At 48.8% G+C, this 16,944-nt stretch overlaps 1 protein-coding gene across 2 annotated transcripts in view; it reads right to left on the reverse strand.

The window, feature by feature from the left end:
* Positions 1-16,728, reverse strand: part of TLE5 (TLE family member 5, transcriptional modulator) — a 30,375-nt gene extending 13,647 nt beyond the window's left edge. For both annotated transcript variants that reach the window (XM_084826260.1, XM_084826259.1), the window contains exons 1-3: positions 16,370-16,728; positions 7,683-7,780; positions 304-367 (exon numbers count right to left, since the gene is read on the reverse strand). In XM_084826260.1, coding sequence (XP_084682386.1) covers positions 304-367; positions 7,683-7,780; positions 16,370-16,396 — 189 coding nt within the window. In that variant the 5' untranslated portion in view covers positions 16,397-16,728. The remainder of the gene's footprint in view (positions 1-303; positions 368-7,682; positions 7,781-16,369) is intronic.
* Positions 16,729-16,944: the final 216 nt, after the last annotated feature.

Consider the following 16,944-nt stretch of genomic DNA (forward strand, 5'->3'; position numbering starts at 1 on the left):
ATGGCCGAGTGGGGAACTAGAACCTGGATCTCCCGGCTCCCAGTCCAACACTCTCGCCACTGCACCATGCTGGCTCTGGGTACCAGGTTGGCAAGGCTAATTCAGCCCCTGATGCTACTCGGCAAGCTGAGAGATAGGCAAAGAGGAGGGAGTGGCTGAGGTGCAGGGGAAGGAACACGCTGCCAAATCCTCTAATAATCCCGCCACTACTTTTACATGGGGAGAAAAGGGTCAAAGATCCCCTTGCCTCTCAGATGGCAGGGGACAGAGCTTCAAGCGGCTGTCAAAGAGTGCAAAACTTACCATCACATAATGACGCTGCATTTCTGATTTCTCGCTTGCAAGTTTATCGCATTCCAACTTGAGGCTGCAGTGAGGTACCCCACACAAACATAGGGAAGGAGGGAGGGAGGGAGGGAGAGAGAGAGAGAGAGAGAGAGAGAGAGAGGCATCATTGCTAGAGCTGATACATTTTTTTAAAGAATTCAGCAGCATTTCTGGAATGTGCACACTTGCACCTTGTACATTTTCAGATGTTGCTTTTGATGCTAAAGGCTTCATTCGCCCTGTGGGTGAGTGGTTCCCGGGTCCGGGAGATAGGCTCATTTCCTGTTCTGGATGGGGTTGCACTCCCTCTGAAAGATCAGGTCCGTAGTCTGGGGGTACTCCTAGACCCATCATTGTCACTGGAGGCCCAAGTGGTCATGGCGGCTCGGAGTGCCTTTTACCAGCTTCGGCTGGTTTACCAGCTATGGCCTCCCCTGGACAGGGATAGCTTGGCCACAGTGATACAGGCATTAGTAACCTCAAGACTGGATTACTGCAATGCACTCTATGTTGGGCTGCCCTTAAGGCTGGTCCGGAAGCTGGAGCTAGTGCAGAATGCAGCAGCTTGGCTGTTGTCGGGAGCTGCCCCTTTTCAGCATGTAACTCCTTTGCTGAGGGAACTGCACTGGCTGCCTATTCGCTACCGGGCCAGGTTTAAGGTATTAGTACTAGTGTACAAAGCCCTAAACAACTTGGGACGAGGACACCTGAGAGAATGCCTCCTTCCCTACCAACCTGCCCGGTCACTGAGGTCATCAGAGGGCATGTTCCTGGTGATTCCACATGGACCTATGGCCCGGTTGGAGTCCACCAGGAGAAGAGCCTTCAGTGTGGTGGCCCCCTTCCTGTGGAATTCCCTGCCTTTAGAGGTCAGGCACACGCCAACACTGTGTTCCTTTCGGTGCCACCTGAAGACGTTGTTCTTTCAAGAGGCCTTCCTTGCACGACCAGCCGTGGTTTGTTGAACTCCACTTCGTTGGGATTTGTTTTTTAAAAAAATGTTTTAACTCTTTTAACCATTGTTTTATTCTTTTATCATGTTGTTCACCGCTCCAAAATCTTCTGATGAGGAGCGGTATATAAATATTATAAATAAATAAATAAATAAACAAACAAACAAACCATTTTTATAGCACTTTTCAATTCTTTAAATTCACAAAGTGGTAACTTTCTTCTTCTTCTTTTTAAAGCAGAAGTACAATCCAATAAAAAATAGGGATGGGACACCCAGTTAAAGAGATCTTAAGCTGCAATCCTATGTGGGAGTAAAACTCAGTGAATACAGTTGACTTAATTTTAGTGTCAGAGTCGGACTCAGGAGACGCAGGTATGAATCCCCACCAGTCAAAACAAAACTCACCAGTCACTATCTCCCAACCTAGCCTACTTTGCAGGGCTGTTGTGAAGATAAAATGTGGACTCTTGAGCTCTTTGGAGGAAGGGTAGGACAAAATAAATACTAGGATTGCACTTAGTCTATTTATTATATGAATTTAAAGTCACTAATAACTTCATAAATTTGCATATGAAAAAACAATCTTTCTAAAGAGGAGGGAAAGCCTCCCCCCACCCTCATTGGAGGGAATGCCTCTTCTCAGATGGTACAAATGCCTCCTGGAGCTGCATGATACATGCATCGCAACAGGCGTCACCTAAGAAGAGGCACGTCCACTTCAGCTCAGAAGAGATATTTTTCTTCCTCCTTACACAGGAGGGAATACCTCCACTGGATAGCACCAATGCCTCCTGATGCCACGTGATGATACATGCATATGCCACAGCAGGCACTGTCTTGAAAGAGGCATCTTTCCTTTACTCTCATGTAGGACAGAATAACTCTTCCATGATGGTGTCAATGCCTTCTAATGTTGTGTAACGATGAATATATTTGTCACAGAAGGCACCATCTTGGAAGAGGTATACCCGATTCAGCCTCATATGTCTCATAACTGATTAACTTCAGCTAATCTCTGTGAACCTCCCAGAGAGCTTTGGCTATAGGGCAGTATAGAAATGTTGTTGCTGTTGATGATGATAGTAATAATAATAGAGAGAATGCCTCTTCTAAGATTGTGCTTTCTGCAGCATACACATTTACCATCTAAGAATTTAGTAGTTTTTAACACAAGTACTTATGTTTTTAAAAACTGCCAGTGACAGGCACCATTTCAGAAGAGGCATTCTGTTTTCACTTGCACACAGGAGGGAATGGCACCAATTCTTTCTCATGCTGCAGAATGACACATGCACGCCTCTCAACATCCACCATCTTACAAGACACATCCCCACTTCTACGATGGCACTTTCATTAAAAAATAAACATTGACAATGTAAAAAAAAAATCAGGGGGCTTGTTTTCACCCATCAAGACACATTTAACCAATTAATCTAACAGATTTAAATTGTCTAAAATGAAATCAAAATGAATTCAGCAACCAACAGGTAGACAAACACAGCAGAATGAATCCTCAGTACCCACCAGTTTCTCAAAAAGGGGGAAAGTGTCAAGAGCCAAATGAGCATCTTTACGGAGGACATTCCACAGTATGGGGGCAATCGCCGAAAAGGCCCTGTTACTAGCAGAAGCTAATCCTGCATCACACCAAAAAACAACTGTGCCCTGAGCTGGACCCCTATGGCAGATCGATACTTACATGCTTGTAAAATCCTGGTATTGAGGCCAAATAAACCTATATAAATCATCATTGATAAAAATAAATAAAACAAACAGCAAGATGCATTTGATGGGGATCCTGACTTAGCATAAGAGAAAATGTGAAGCTGTTATGTCTGAAGGATTTTTTTTTTTTTTAATAGCACAGTTCCAGCGGAATCTCAGGGATTCCAATGTCTTCCTCGTGCAGTTTTTCGATCAACCCAAAACCTCCTTGAGTACAGATTAAAATAAAACAGACACCACAAATTCTGGCTTAGCTGGGTAGCCAACAGAAGGATTTGCTAGCCCCCAGGAACTTGCTTCTTCTCCTCAAGGGGCGGAGACCTCATAGTGCGCCTCTAATCATGGGACAACCCCCTGTTCCTTTTCCCCACCAAGAGGGTGGAGGAATTGTTCCTGTACAATCTGCACCCTAGATCCAGCTTGCAGTGGGGCGTGGAGATCGGCCCTGCAGCTGAGCTAGGATTTCTGAATGGCAAAGTTAAATCACAGCAGTGTTCAGCATTAAAAAAAGAAAAGATTTGCTTTCCGACTCTGTCATCCCTTTTCCTTTTCTACTGAAATACATCCTCAAAGCAACTGACAACATAAAATTCAGTGTAAATTATATCTATATATCTATGAATGGGCTGCAGTGGCTTAGTGGTTAAGACGCTGAACTGCAGACTGGAAGGTCGGCAGGACAGCAGTTCGAGACCCGAGTGCCGCGTGATGGAGTGAGCTCCCGTCTTCAGCCCCAGCTTCTGCCAACCTAGCAGTTCGAAAGCAAGAAATTGCAAGTAGATAAATAGGCACCGCTTTGGCGGGAAAGGTAACAGTGTTCCGTGCACCTCGGTGTTCAGTCACGCCTGCCACATGGCCACGGAAGCGTCTTCGGACAGCACTGGCTCTTCGGCTTAGAAACGGGGATGAGCACCGCACGCTAGAGTCGGACACGACCGGTTGGGGACACCTTTACCTTTTTTTTGGATATATCTATGAGATCCCTTAAAACTAATCATAAAATGCAACAGAATGCTGTAATAATAACAAAACACACACAGTGAAAGGTAAAACAGACAGCAAAACTAGTAATTTAATCGAAAGGCAACACAGTTGGGCCTAAAGGCTTTTATTTATTTATACTACTTTTATTCCGCTTAATATCCTAAAATCTCTAAGTGGTTAACGATACATATATAATACGGTATAAAAAACCAATATAACACCATGTAAGAAAAGTAAAATCAATAAAAAATAAATGGCACCTAAGACTGCAATCCTATACCCACGTACCTGGGAGTATGCCTCACTGAACTCAATGGGGTTTACTTCTGAGTAGAAAGGCATACAGCTGCACTGTAAATGACTGAAGCCCAAGAGGCAGCTGGTTTTGTTCAGGTCAAGATGGGAGCTTCCATCCCCATTATATGCATTCCTGCACTCGCTGTGCTCCTTCGCTCCCTGCGCCTGCTCACTTCCTTCCTGCCAGTAATGCACGCCTCTTCCTTCCCTAGGCCCCATCTTGGGTCTTCTGCCAGTCAGTGCAGACAGCACCAAGTGACGTGGATGATTGGCGTGACTTAGTCTAAGGCAGCTTCCTACGTTCGTATTAAATCAGCCCTTTACTCAAAACCACGAGGACTAGAATTTTACTTTATTTTTAGGGGAAGGGCTGTAGCTTAGTGGTAGAGCCCCTGCTTTGCATGCAGAAGGCCCTTGGTTCGATCCCCTGCATCTCCAGATAGGGCTGGAAAAACTCCTGCCTGAAATTCTGGAGAGCTGCTGTTGCCAGTCAGTGTTGACAATACTGGGCTAGATGGACCCAGGGTCTGATTCAGTATAAGGCAGCTTCCTATATTCCCATTAACTGCCACCTCCTTCTCCTCTATGTACCATGCCTTCTGTATCACCTCTCAGTCCATTGCCTCCTCTACACCCTTCCTTCAGCCTCCTTGCCTCTAAGATCTCCAAGACTTCCCTACATACTAGTGTCTCTTTCCCAGTCATCAGCCTCAGATTTCCTCCTGACCCTGGGGTGAGAGGTTTTCATCTCAGCCAGACTTCCCCTTCCAGTTCCCCTCCTGGAAGCTGGACGGCGGACATTCCAACAGCTTGTGGGCTTACCATACCAACACCCCACAAAAGGACCTACTTCTAATAATCCCAGACTAGTGCACTACAAGGGAGTGGGCAATGTGCTACAAGAAATGCATCTGCTAAATTAAAGGGTTCTGACACCCCAAAGAATCTACTCACAGGGGAGGTTACCCACTTTGTCTCTGCAGGAGTCTGGCCTTAACCGTTTCCAAACAGCATCCACCGAGGGCAAGTAATCCCACTGCATCTCTGCAACAGGATGATCAAATCATTCCTGATGCTGAGACACAGCAGAACGATGTGGCCTTCCAAAAGGAGGGTGCCCGTAGCTCCAGAACAGTGACTCATGCAGAAACACAGGGGAGTGGGTTCTTCCAAGGGAAAATAATTCTTGCTTTTATACAGGAAAGGCTTATGGGGTACACAAGGGATGTGTGCATCTGATTGTAGTTTGTGTGTATGAATCAAGTCTGATCTAAATCAAGTTCTCTTACTAACTTCAATAGTGTCTGTTGTTTTTACTGAAGACTTATAAAACATACCAAAAACAAAAACAACTGCATATAGTCATACTAAAAAATGCATAAATCATACAAATCCATTGAAATAACTAAATCGATCAATTAATAACAGTTCCTTGCAACGTAGAAAGAGATCCAAGTTAAACACCAGAACCTAATGAATAAGGTAAGAAGAACCATGCTGGGTCAGACCAAGGGACTGATCCAGCATTCTGTTCCCACAATGGCCAATCAGAGGCCTCAGTGGGAAACCTGAAAACAGGACATGAGTGCAATAGCACCCTCCCACTCGTGTTCCCCAAAACTGGTGGTCAGAGTTCTACCAGCCTCTCATCCTGGAGGTGATACATAGCAATTGATAGGTTTCTCCTCCATGAATTGGTCTAACCCCCTTTTAAAGCCATCCAAGTTGGCGGTTGTCACTACATGGTTTGGGACTGCAATACCAGACAGCACACCTCTCCCAAAATGAACCTACCCGTACTCTACAGTCAGCATCTAAGGTCCCCCCCTGAGTGCCTCCTCCGAGGGAAACTCGGAAGGCAGCAACAAGGGAGAGGGCCTTCTCAGTGGTGGCCCCCCAACTGTGGAATGAGCTCCCCGATGAGGTCCGCCTGGTGCCAACATTCTTACCTTTTCAGCAACAGGTTAAGACCTCTCTTTTTCCCCAGGCATCTGGCTGCACATGGTGAGTTTTAATTGGTCCTGGATGTGGCCTTAGTTATGACTGACTGTTCAGAGCTTCTCTTTAGTTATACGTTGTCTGTGCTTTCATGTAAATGGCTTTTAAACTTTGTCTATTGTATTTAATATTTTAACTTCTGTAAACTGCCCAGAGAGCTTTGGCTATGGGGCAGTATAGAAATGTAATAAAATTATTATTATTATATTATTATTAATACATCTTGTGGTAGCAAATTCCATAGTTTGACTCTGCGCTGTGTGAAGAAGTCCTCCCTTTTGTCTGTCCTGCATCTCCCACCAATCACCTTCGTGGGAGGACCCATCAGGGGTTCTAATATTATGAGAGAAGGAGGAAAACGTCTAATACCAGTGCTGCAGTGTTAAAACACGCCTCCCCCTATATATGCATGCCCGAGGACTGAGATCTGTTGGAGGGGCCCTCCTCTGCATTCCAGTTCCAGACATATGCTATGGAGGGACGTGGGAGAGGGACCTCTCTGCTGTGGCGCCACGGTTGTGGAACGCCCTCCCCTTGGAGGCCTGACTGGTGCAGACAATGGTTTCGTTTTGGCGCCAACCTAAAACATGGCTTTTCACCAAAGCCTTTCAGGGCTAATTGAATTCCCTATTTTAACTGTTTTATTGTTTTAGATTTTCTAATGGGTATTAGCTTGTTTAATGGTGTAATAAGTTTTTAGCTGTTTAAAATATTTATTGTTTTATACTGTTTTCATTGATTTTATCTGTATTATTTTAACCCTGAGATCTTAATGACAGAGGGCAGGATACAAATGCTTTAAATAAATAAATAAAACAAATAAACCATGCCTACCCTTGACACCAGCCCTGGCCATCACTATATCTTGGAGCAGATGTCCTTTAACCTGTCAGAGATAATAAATACGTGGACTGAAAGCAGCCTTTCCCCTACCTGGTCCCCTCCAGACGTGTTGGGCTGCAATTGCCATCATCCCCAGGCAGCATGGCCAAGGCTGGTTAAAGATATATGAGCACAGACCAGCATTGAGTCTCCCAATTGGAACCATAGGATTTTCCAGTATCATGGTATTATTTCTGGCAGCTAATATCACATGGAGTGCCATTTTAGTCCCTGGATACTAACCACCACAAAGTTGCCATCTATGGAGCTTTGGAGGTCCTACTTCAACCTTCCCCAACCTGGCACCCTCCAGGATTTTTGGACTCAAACTCCCATCATTCCTGAGCATTGCCCATGCTGGCTGGGGCTGATGGAAGTTGGGAGTCCAAAACATCTGGAGGGTACCAGGTTGGGGAAAGCTGACCTGAAGACACCATTCTTACTACTGTGGCCTGGAAAGAGGAAGCTAGCGAAGTGCAAGAATATGGGGCTGGGGGAGTCTGGGAGAACTTGCCTGTGGTACTGGGCCTGGAGCAACTGGAACTCATCCTTAATTCGGTCACAGGAATCCGATGTTGTGAACTTCAGCTGCTGGGGCAGGTGCGAAGAACCCTAGAACACCACGAAGAGGAAAAACAAGCTTTAGCCATTGCTGAAAGATGACAACAAGACTGGATTTTATTTGTTATGGCACTAGGCTGCCTTTCAAGGACACTAGTCCTCAAGGTGGCCCGCACAACGTATTTTACCCATTGCTGAAGGATGAGGACAGGCTGATTACATTTTATTACAGAACTGGAAGGGGTGATTTAGGCCATCAATTCCAACCACCCTGCTCAGTGCAAGAAATCCAGTTTAAAGAATCCTTGATTATATTATATTGCTATTTTATTTATTTATTTATTTATTTATTTCTATACCGCCCAATAGCCGAAGCTCTCTGGGCGGTTCACGAAAATTAAAACCAAACAACACACAATAAAACAATTTAAAATATATAGAACATTAAAACCACAATATAACAATACAACCACAACAAAACCTAGCAGCAGTACAGGAGTTTAAAATACAGATTTAAAACAGCAAAGCTAAAAGTTTAGAAAGCTAAAATGCCTGGGAAAATAAAAAGGTCTTCACCTGGCACCAGAAGGAATACAATGTAGGCGCCAGGCGAACCTCACTAGGGAGCTCATTCCAGAGCCGGGGTGCCACAGCAGAAAAAGCCCTCCTCCTAGTAGCCACCCGCCTCACTTCCTCAGGCAGGGGCTCACGGAGAAGGGCCGCTGAGGATGATCTTAAGGTCCGGGCAGACACATATGGGAGGAGGCGATCCTTCAGGTAACCTGGCCCCAAGCCGTTAAGGGCTTTGAATGTTAACACCAGCACTTTGAATCGGGCCCGGAAATGGACTGGCAGCCAGTGCAGCTGGAAAAGTACTGGCGTAATATGAGCTCGCAGGCCAGTCCCTGTTAACAATCTTGCTGCCCTATTTTGGACCAGCTGAAGTTTCCGGACCGTTTTCAAAAGCAGCCCCACGTATAACGCATTGCAGTAATCCAGACGAGAAGTTATCAGAGCATGGATAACTGTAGCTAGGCTATCTCTGTCCAGATAAGGGCGTAGTTGGTATACCAGCCTAAGCTGATAAAAAGTGCTCCGTGCCACTGAGTTCACCTGTGCCTCAAGTGACAGTTCTGGATATAAGAGCACCCCCAAACTACGAATCTGATCCTTTAGGGGGAGTGCAACCCCCTCCAGAACAGGTTGAATATCACCTAGCTGGGCAGATGAACCACCCACTAACAGTACCTCCGTCTTGTCTGGATTGAGTTTCAGTTTACTGGCCCTCATCCAGTCCATTACTGTGCCCAGGCACTGATTCAGAACAGCCACTGCCTCACCTGGTTTTGATGAGAAAGAGAGGTAGAGCTGGGTGTCATCCGCTTATTGATGGCACCTCAGCCCACACCTCCGGATAACCTCCCCCAGCAGTTTCATGTAGATGTTAAACAGCATGGGGGATAAAACAGAGCCCTGTGGAACCCCATGGCACAATTGCCATGGCACAAAGCAATAATCCCCCAGCACCACCTTCTGGAATCGGCCATCCAAGTAGGAGCGGAACCACTGTAGTGCAGTGCCTCCATCTCCCAACCCAGACAACCTATCCAGAAGGATACCATGGTCGATGGTATCGAAAGCCGCTGAGAGGTCCGCTGCTAGGCTGCCTTTCAAGGACACTAGTTCTCAGGGTGGCTTACAAAACACAACAGAATTTAAACCAAGTGAAAATAAAAAGGAAAACAAAACAGAGAAGGGTATCATTAAAATGGAACATAAAAGCACAATGAAAACAAGGCACTTCCCCTGAGGAGTGGGAAGTCCGGCAGGGGCAATTCAGACTGGGAAATCTGAGATGGCAACAGGATGTCAACATAGAAATATGTGGCCTTGTCTGCCACCCATTTGCAGGCACAAGAGGGAGGGGGAAATCATGTTTCTGAATGCTGCCCGGTGTAATTTTTTAAAAAGATCTCTTTTTAAGTAGTAAACTAACATAGGAGGGAGAATGTTTCCCTTTATGCTGGCTTTTTTTACCTGCAGAGAGTTATTTTTTGAATGGAGAAGAGCAGTCAGAAGTGCAGTTTTTTGTGCAGCTTTTTGTGGTACAATCCATTCAAGCACACCCACACCCTCCATGCAGAACATTGGGCACTCCCAATACCAGGTCAGCTATTTGTCCCTTTCATTTTTGTCCAGTATTGTCTACTCCAGGAGTGGGTAGAAGTTTAATCAGCTTCTACTGGTAGATCTCTGGGTGATTTGAAGTCGATCAGCAAGGATTTCTGACTCTGGGTTTAACAACAGTGACAGCCTCTCTCCCCGCACTCCCAAAATTAGGCTACTAAAATCAGGAAAGCTTGTGGGGACACGGGAGACGATTTGTGTATGCAAAATGACTTTTGCATGACGTCCGGTTCTGGTCCTGAAAGCGAATTCCTGGGTTGAACATGTGCTCAGAGGCCCCTCGTTCCCCAGTTCTGTGCCCACCTTCCTGCACCTGGCCCTGGTTGGTGGGACCTCAGGGGTTCCAGTGAAAAACAAAGTAGATCCTGCAAGCCTAAAGTCTGCCCACTCCTGGACTATCCTGATGGGAAGCGGCTTTCCAGGGTCTTGGGCAGAGTTTTTCCTCATCCCTTGCTGCCTGAAATCCTTTCTAACTAGAGATGCCAGAAATTGCACCCTGGGCCTTCTGCAAGCAAAGCAGATGCTCTGCCACTAAACTATGTCCCTTTCCCTAAAGGTAAAACAAGATTCCAGTCCTCATGGCTCTGAATAAAGGGCTGACATAAACAGGTATACAGATTGGAAGCTGCTTTCCATTCCATAGCTGGGAAGCTGCCAAAGGCCATGTTGGCTAGGGATGATGGGAGTTCTAGCCCTACACATCTAGAGGGCACCAGGTTGTGGAAGCCAAGTCTACTTTGGCAGCTCTCTGGAGCCTCATGCAAAAGAAAGTCCTTCCCATAAACTGCTGCCTGATCTTTGGAGATGCCATAGATTGAACCTGGGACCTCCTGCACACAAAATCCCAAGTTCCGCACACTGGGCAATGGGCCCTCCCTTAGGTAAGACCTTTGCCAGGTGTCTTTAGTCCCTTCCCACCCAGGGAGCTGCTTTTCATCCTGACCTGCAACATGAACCCTGCTTTTAATGTGAAGTTCAATGTCTATGGCGTGGGGCTCCTTTGTCTTGGAACGCAGAGGCGGGCAGGGGCTCTTTCACCTTTCTGCTGGGTGCACAGAAGAGGGAACCTAGGGCAGGCTTTGTGGTGCAGCCCACTGAAAGCCTCAAGGATCTTCCAAATGTCCATTTTGGTCCAATGCTTTGCTCTTGGGGATGTTTAAAGGGGGCGGGGGGACAGGAAGGTTGGCGCTGTGCCAAAAATTTCTGCATGATTTTTTCAACCATTCTCATTCAACTTGATAGAAAAGACATTGCTTTCGAAAAGCATTCAGAGGAGGAGAAATTTCAGAGAAACTCTCATGGGTTAGGTTCAGGGTTCTTGTGCTTACCAGACTTATGAGGTGGCTGAGGAGTGTGCATGAGTGGCCTGCCTTTCATTGTACAATCATCTCTGTGGCAGCCCGGAGCCTCCTCAGCTTCCCATACTTCAATTAAAGCTCAGGGGAAGATGTAATAAAATAATTCTTCCCGTGGGGCTTTTTCAGATCAGGACGCGCGGGCAGCCTGGGAGGCTGCAGAGCAATTGGGAGATGCATAACGGAAAGAAAACACACTCATGCAGCACTCTTCGCTACATTGCAGTGATTAGGTAAGCTCAAAAACACCACCAAAACAAATTATAAAATGCCCTGAGAATGATGCAGAAAAGTGGAAGCCTCCACACTTATGGTGGCAGCAGAAAAAAAACAAAAACCCTTAGGAAAAAAGAGAGAAGCTGGGCTACAACCCCTGCCAATTGTGCGTCCTACAATGCGACTGTTGGAGAATTTCTCCTCCCCTTGGAGAAATTCAGTGAACTTGTCCCCCCAATTTCTCTGCCCAGAAATACTCTGGAGAATTTTGAGAGGCCATTTGCACACAGCTCTAGTTGGAACCCAGCTTCCCTTCTCAGTATTGTGTGGCCCAGTTTATACAATTAGCAGAACTGGTGGACGATAGGAAGCTGCCTTATGCGAGCTCAAAAGCGTTTGTCACTCAGACAGGTGGCTGGAGTTGTGGGGATGGGATGGAGAGAGACGAGGGGCTATGCTGAAGATCATTGCTAAGCGGTATCGAAAGCCATGGGATGTGATTAGATCGCCCAGGGAGAGTCAGGAGAGGGAGAGAAAATGAGGGGGTGAAGAACCCCGAGGAAACCCCCCTCCAAAGAAAACTATCTGCACTCATGCACCCCAACTGAACTCCACTTATATCCAGCTGTCGCCTATAGGGCAAATGTCCAAGAAGACCTAGAGCACTCCACCGCTGAGGGCTTTATCTCTGGAACACGGCCAGAGCTCAGTGACAGAACATGCACTTTGCAAGGAGAAGGTCCCCGGTTCATGGAGCAGGTGATGATCTTTCTCTTCCTGAAACCCTGGAGAGCCATTGGGAGTCAGAGGAGGCAGTACAGAGCTAGAGCAACAAAAAGTCTAAACCTGGTATAGGGCAGCTCCCCTTATTTAAAGTCAACCCTTTATTTAGAACCATGAAGACTGGAATCTTACTTGATTTAGAGGGGGAAGGACCATAAATCGGCATAGCTTTCCTCTATGCAGGGGACCGGATGGGACCATGTCAGTTTCACCTCTGGGCAACCTGCCCAAGGAAAGTCAGGCCTCCCAGATTGAGACAAGAAGCCATGAACAGCCAATTTCGGCTCCCATGTGGGCGTTGTCTTGCATACCCAAAGCCTCCAGCCTTACTGCAGAGCGCAGTGTGGTAAAGAAGCAGGCCAGGAGCACAGGCCTGTGTTCACTTTGTATCATCGCTCACTCCACCAAGCCTCTCCTGCCCCTGTCCAGCAGTGCCCCAAATTCCCCTGCCTGTACCACAAGCAATGTTGTGTGGCTGTTGGTGGGAGCAGAGGTGATGCTGTGTCGCTTGCTGGCCTTCCAAGATGTCACAGGCACTCTCCAATAAGCACCCGCACCACCCCATTCTCTCCGGGAACTCCAAATGGTAACAGTCTGCCTTTCTCTCTGCAACAGATATACTGGCATCCAAGTACTGCAAATATATTGGGGAAGGGCTGTAGCTCGGTGGTAGAGCCCCTGCTTTGCATGCAAAAGGACTCAGGTTCAATCCTCAGCTTCTCCAGATAGGGCTGGGAAAGAGCCCTGTCTGAGAACCTAGAAAATTGCTGCCAGTGAGCGTAGGCAATATTGACCTAAATGGGCCACTGTTAATCCTCAGTGTAAGGCCGCTTCCTATGTTCCTTGTTGTTGTTCAGTCGTTCAGTCGTATCCGACTCTTCGTGACCCCATGGACCATAGCACGCCAGGCCTTCCTGTCCTGCGCTCTCTCCCGGAGCGTGCTCAAGTCCATATTCATTGCATCGGTGATGCTATCTAGCTATCTCATCCTCTGCCGTCCCCTTCTCCTTTTGCCTTCAGTCTTTCCCAGCATCAGGGTCTTTTCCAAAGAGTTTTCTCTTCGCATTAGGTGGCCAAAATATTTCAGCTTCAGGATCTGTCCTTCCAATGAGCACTCAGGGTTGATTTCCTTTAGGATGGACTGATTTGACCTCCTTGCAGTCCAGGGGACTCGTAAGAGTCTTCTCCAGCACCACAGTTCGAAAGCATCAATTCTTCGGCGCTCAGCTTTCCTTATAGTCCAGCTCTCACAGCCATACATTACTACTGGGAAAACCATAGCTTTGATTAGACGGATCTTTGTCGGCAAGGTGATGTCTCTGCTTCTTACTATGCTGTCTAGGTTTGCTGTAGCTTTCCTCCCAAGGAGTAAGCGTCTTTTAATTTCATGGCTACAGTCACCGTCTGCGGTGATCTTGGAGCCCAAGAAAGTAAAATCTGTCACTGCTTCCAAGAGGTGCTCCTGTTTGGGGAAGACATCTGGATCTTATGCAACGGACGAGACGCAACTGCCCATTTATTGCCTATAAACTGATCTTCTACAGTGGCTCTGTTTATATAGGCCCCTTTATATAGTCAACAGAATCAAACGGCAAAACCTGTCCTGTGCTGTATCGCTTGAGGACTCACTTGTGGCCTTCCCAGAGGCCTCCGGTTGGCCACCGAAGGAAGCAGAGAGATGGTCTGATCTGATCCAGCGGAGCTTGTCTTATGAGGTGGGAGATCACTTTTTTAAAAAAAAATACTCGTCCAATTAAAAAAAAAAAAGCCATTCACATGAAACGCTAGCTCATCAGGGTAAAGACTGAATCTTTCTCCCTGACTTGCTAGTTTTCTACATGAAGGGAGTTTGAATTTTATTTTATTTTCTGGCATGCAAATGTGAGAACTTGGAAACATATGGAACCCCCACCGCCCCACCACGTGTGTGTGTGTGTGTGTGTGTACACCATAAAGTGGTACAGTCTTTCACTGAGTGTATAAACTGAGCACTCGGAATGCCTTTTTCTTTTCTTCAAACTTTTTTTAAAAAGTTGTAACCAATGCTAGAAACAGAGGCAGCATATTAGCCTGGTTGCTGTTGTAGTTTCACTGCAAGAGGGCAGCCATATTTTTATTTTAAATATATATATATATATCAGCAAAGATGGAGAAGAAGATATAAACCTTGAAATTTGTTTTCTGGTACTAGGTCTTTTCATCAGCCCCTTCCTTCTCCTTGGGACCCCACAGTCCAATCCACAACATTTCGCCTTGTAGATTTGCCTTCTACATCCTTCATAGCTCAAGCCCTCCTATGATGTCCCTTGACAATCTCTTTACCCAAGGCGTGATGACCCTTTTTCAGCTCAAGGGCCAAATCCGATTTCAGAGACGTTCTCAGGGGCCACATTCTGGTGGTGGGTGGCGCTGAAGGCAAATGGGGCCAGGTGAAAGATACTCACATATTTTAGCTTGAAGCTCATACTGCCAAGAACTTATGAGAGGCATTGCAACCTTGCAGAATGAGGGGCGGGGGGGACTGCACAGAAACTGGGAAATGGGTCAGCAGAACCCAGAGGGCTGAATTTGGCCACCCAGGCCTGAGGTTCTATACCCCTGTTTTACCCCAATGTGACCTTTAAATTTGCTGTGATCATTCCACCCCCTCAGTAATCCCTCCCAAGCACCTATACTTTCTGTTGCACCCTGTTTTCCCAAGGAACCCTGACCCATCTCCCCCTTTTCTCTTTGTAACCCTGAACCCTTCTCCTCTGCTGCCATACTCTTAGACACCCCCGCATTTATTTCACGTATTTATAACCCTCCCTTTCTTCCATCATGGGACTCCAAGAGCCCTAGAAGGGTCTCCCAGCCATGCAATGCCAGGTGCCAGGCCTGCTTACTTCTGCAAGGCAAACTGAAGGATGTGTCCTCCCCGAATCCCACTCACCACAGGATCCCCACGTACCCTCAGTCCCCCGCCTCTGTGTCTCCCCCCGCCCCCTTGGCATGATCCACACCCCTTTCTTTGCATCCTGATTTCTGGATAGCCTACCACCATTTCTCCTGATTTGCTTATCAAATAAAGCTCTTCTTCCTAAAACTTTCCAATACAAGTCCTTCCCCCCGCCGCCACCACATAAAACTCCCAGGCACTCCATTTTTCATTGCACCCCCACCCCAGTTTTTCCACTTCTCTCCCTCCACCTCCAATACCTTGCTCCCTAAATCTCAGTTCCCTTCCCCCTCGCACACCCCAACGTTTCCCCACCCCGCTTGCATCATCAAATGCTACCTGTGCAAAATTATAGCCCTCTTTGCCCTCTGTCTCTTCTGAAATCCCAACGCCTCCTTTTCGAAACTCGACACTTATATCTCCTAGGAACCCGTAATTCCCCTATGTACCCCAGTCCAATTTTCTGCTAATGTGCGTGTGGGGAGTAAATCGAATCTCTCTCCTTTTCACCCATCTGTCCTGGACAGTTTCCCCTTTGTACCCTTATCTCCCCCCCTGCCTTTGCATCTTTACACCCAAGCCTCTCCTCCCAAACTCCCTTCTCCCCATTGGCACCCCCCATCTCTGATTCCCCTTTCCCCTGGCACCCCCTTCCCCTGGCACCCCTCCCTCTCTGATTCCCCTTCCCCCTGCACCCCCTTCACCCTGGCACCCCAAACCCCTTCCCCTGGCGACCCCTTCCCCCCAGCATCCCTTCCCCCTGGCATCCCAAACCCCTTCCCCTGGCACCCCTCCCTCTCTGATTCCCCTTCCCCCTGCACCCCCTTCACCCTGGCACCCCAAACCCCTTCCCCTGGCGACCCCTTCCCCCCAGCATCCCTTCCCCCTGGCATCCCAAACCCCTTCCCCTGGCACCCCTCCCTCTCTGATTCCCCTTCCCCCGGCACCCCCTTCCCTTTCCTCTGGCACCCCAAGCCCCTTCCCCTGGCACCCCGTTTCCCCTGGCACCCCAAACCCCTTCCCCTGGCGCCCCCTTCCCCCCGGCACCCCAAGCCCCTTCCCCTGGCACCCCTCCCTCTCTGATTCCCCTCCCCCCGGCGCCCCTCCCCCGACAACCTCCCTCGCCCCGGCCCCCCACCCCCCGCTCCCGGCCGCCCTTACCGAATGCCGGCTTTGCGGAAACATCATGTCAGGCTGCGCCGCGCGCGGGCTGCTGCGCCCTGGCTCCGCGCGGGCCCCGGGTGGCGCGCCGGCCGCCGCCGCCAAGCCGCGCAGAGGCGGCCGGGGGCGCGCGGGCGCCGCCCTGCGTCGGGCGGCCGCCTTTGTGGGCGCCTCGCCCGGCCGCCGCGGGTCCGCCGAGCCCGGCGAGCGCCGCCGCCGCACCAGGCCGCGCGCGGGGGGCGCCGAGGCCGGGGGGCCGCCGCCTGGCTGGCGCTGGCGCCGCTGCGCGGGGGCCCGCCGTGGCGCGAGGGACGGAGCCGCGCTGCTTCTCGCCCGCCGCCGCCGCGCCTATTGTCTAATGGCGGCTGCGGCGCCGCCCCCTGCGCCGCGCGCAGCGCCCCCCGCCGCCCGCCGCCCTCGCGCCGCCTCCCGCCGATCGGGGGCCCGCCTCCGCGCGCGAGCGCTCCGCCGTTGCCCGCGGCTGGCGAAAGCTGGAGGGACGGGGGACGGGGAGTGGGGGGCTGCCGGGGGGAGGGGAATCGGGGGGAGGGGTGCCTGGGGGAGGGGAATCGGGG

The sequence above is a fragment of the Heloderma suspectum genome, chromosome Z (assembly GCF_057233095.1).
Source record: "Heloderma suspectum isolate Gila_16-S chromosome Z, 16-S_ref, whole genome shotgun sequence".
Taxonomy (NCBI): Eukaryota; Metazoa; Chordata; class Lepidosauria; order Squamata; family Helodermatidae; genus Heloderma; species Heloderma suspectum.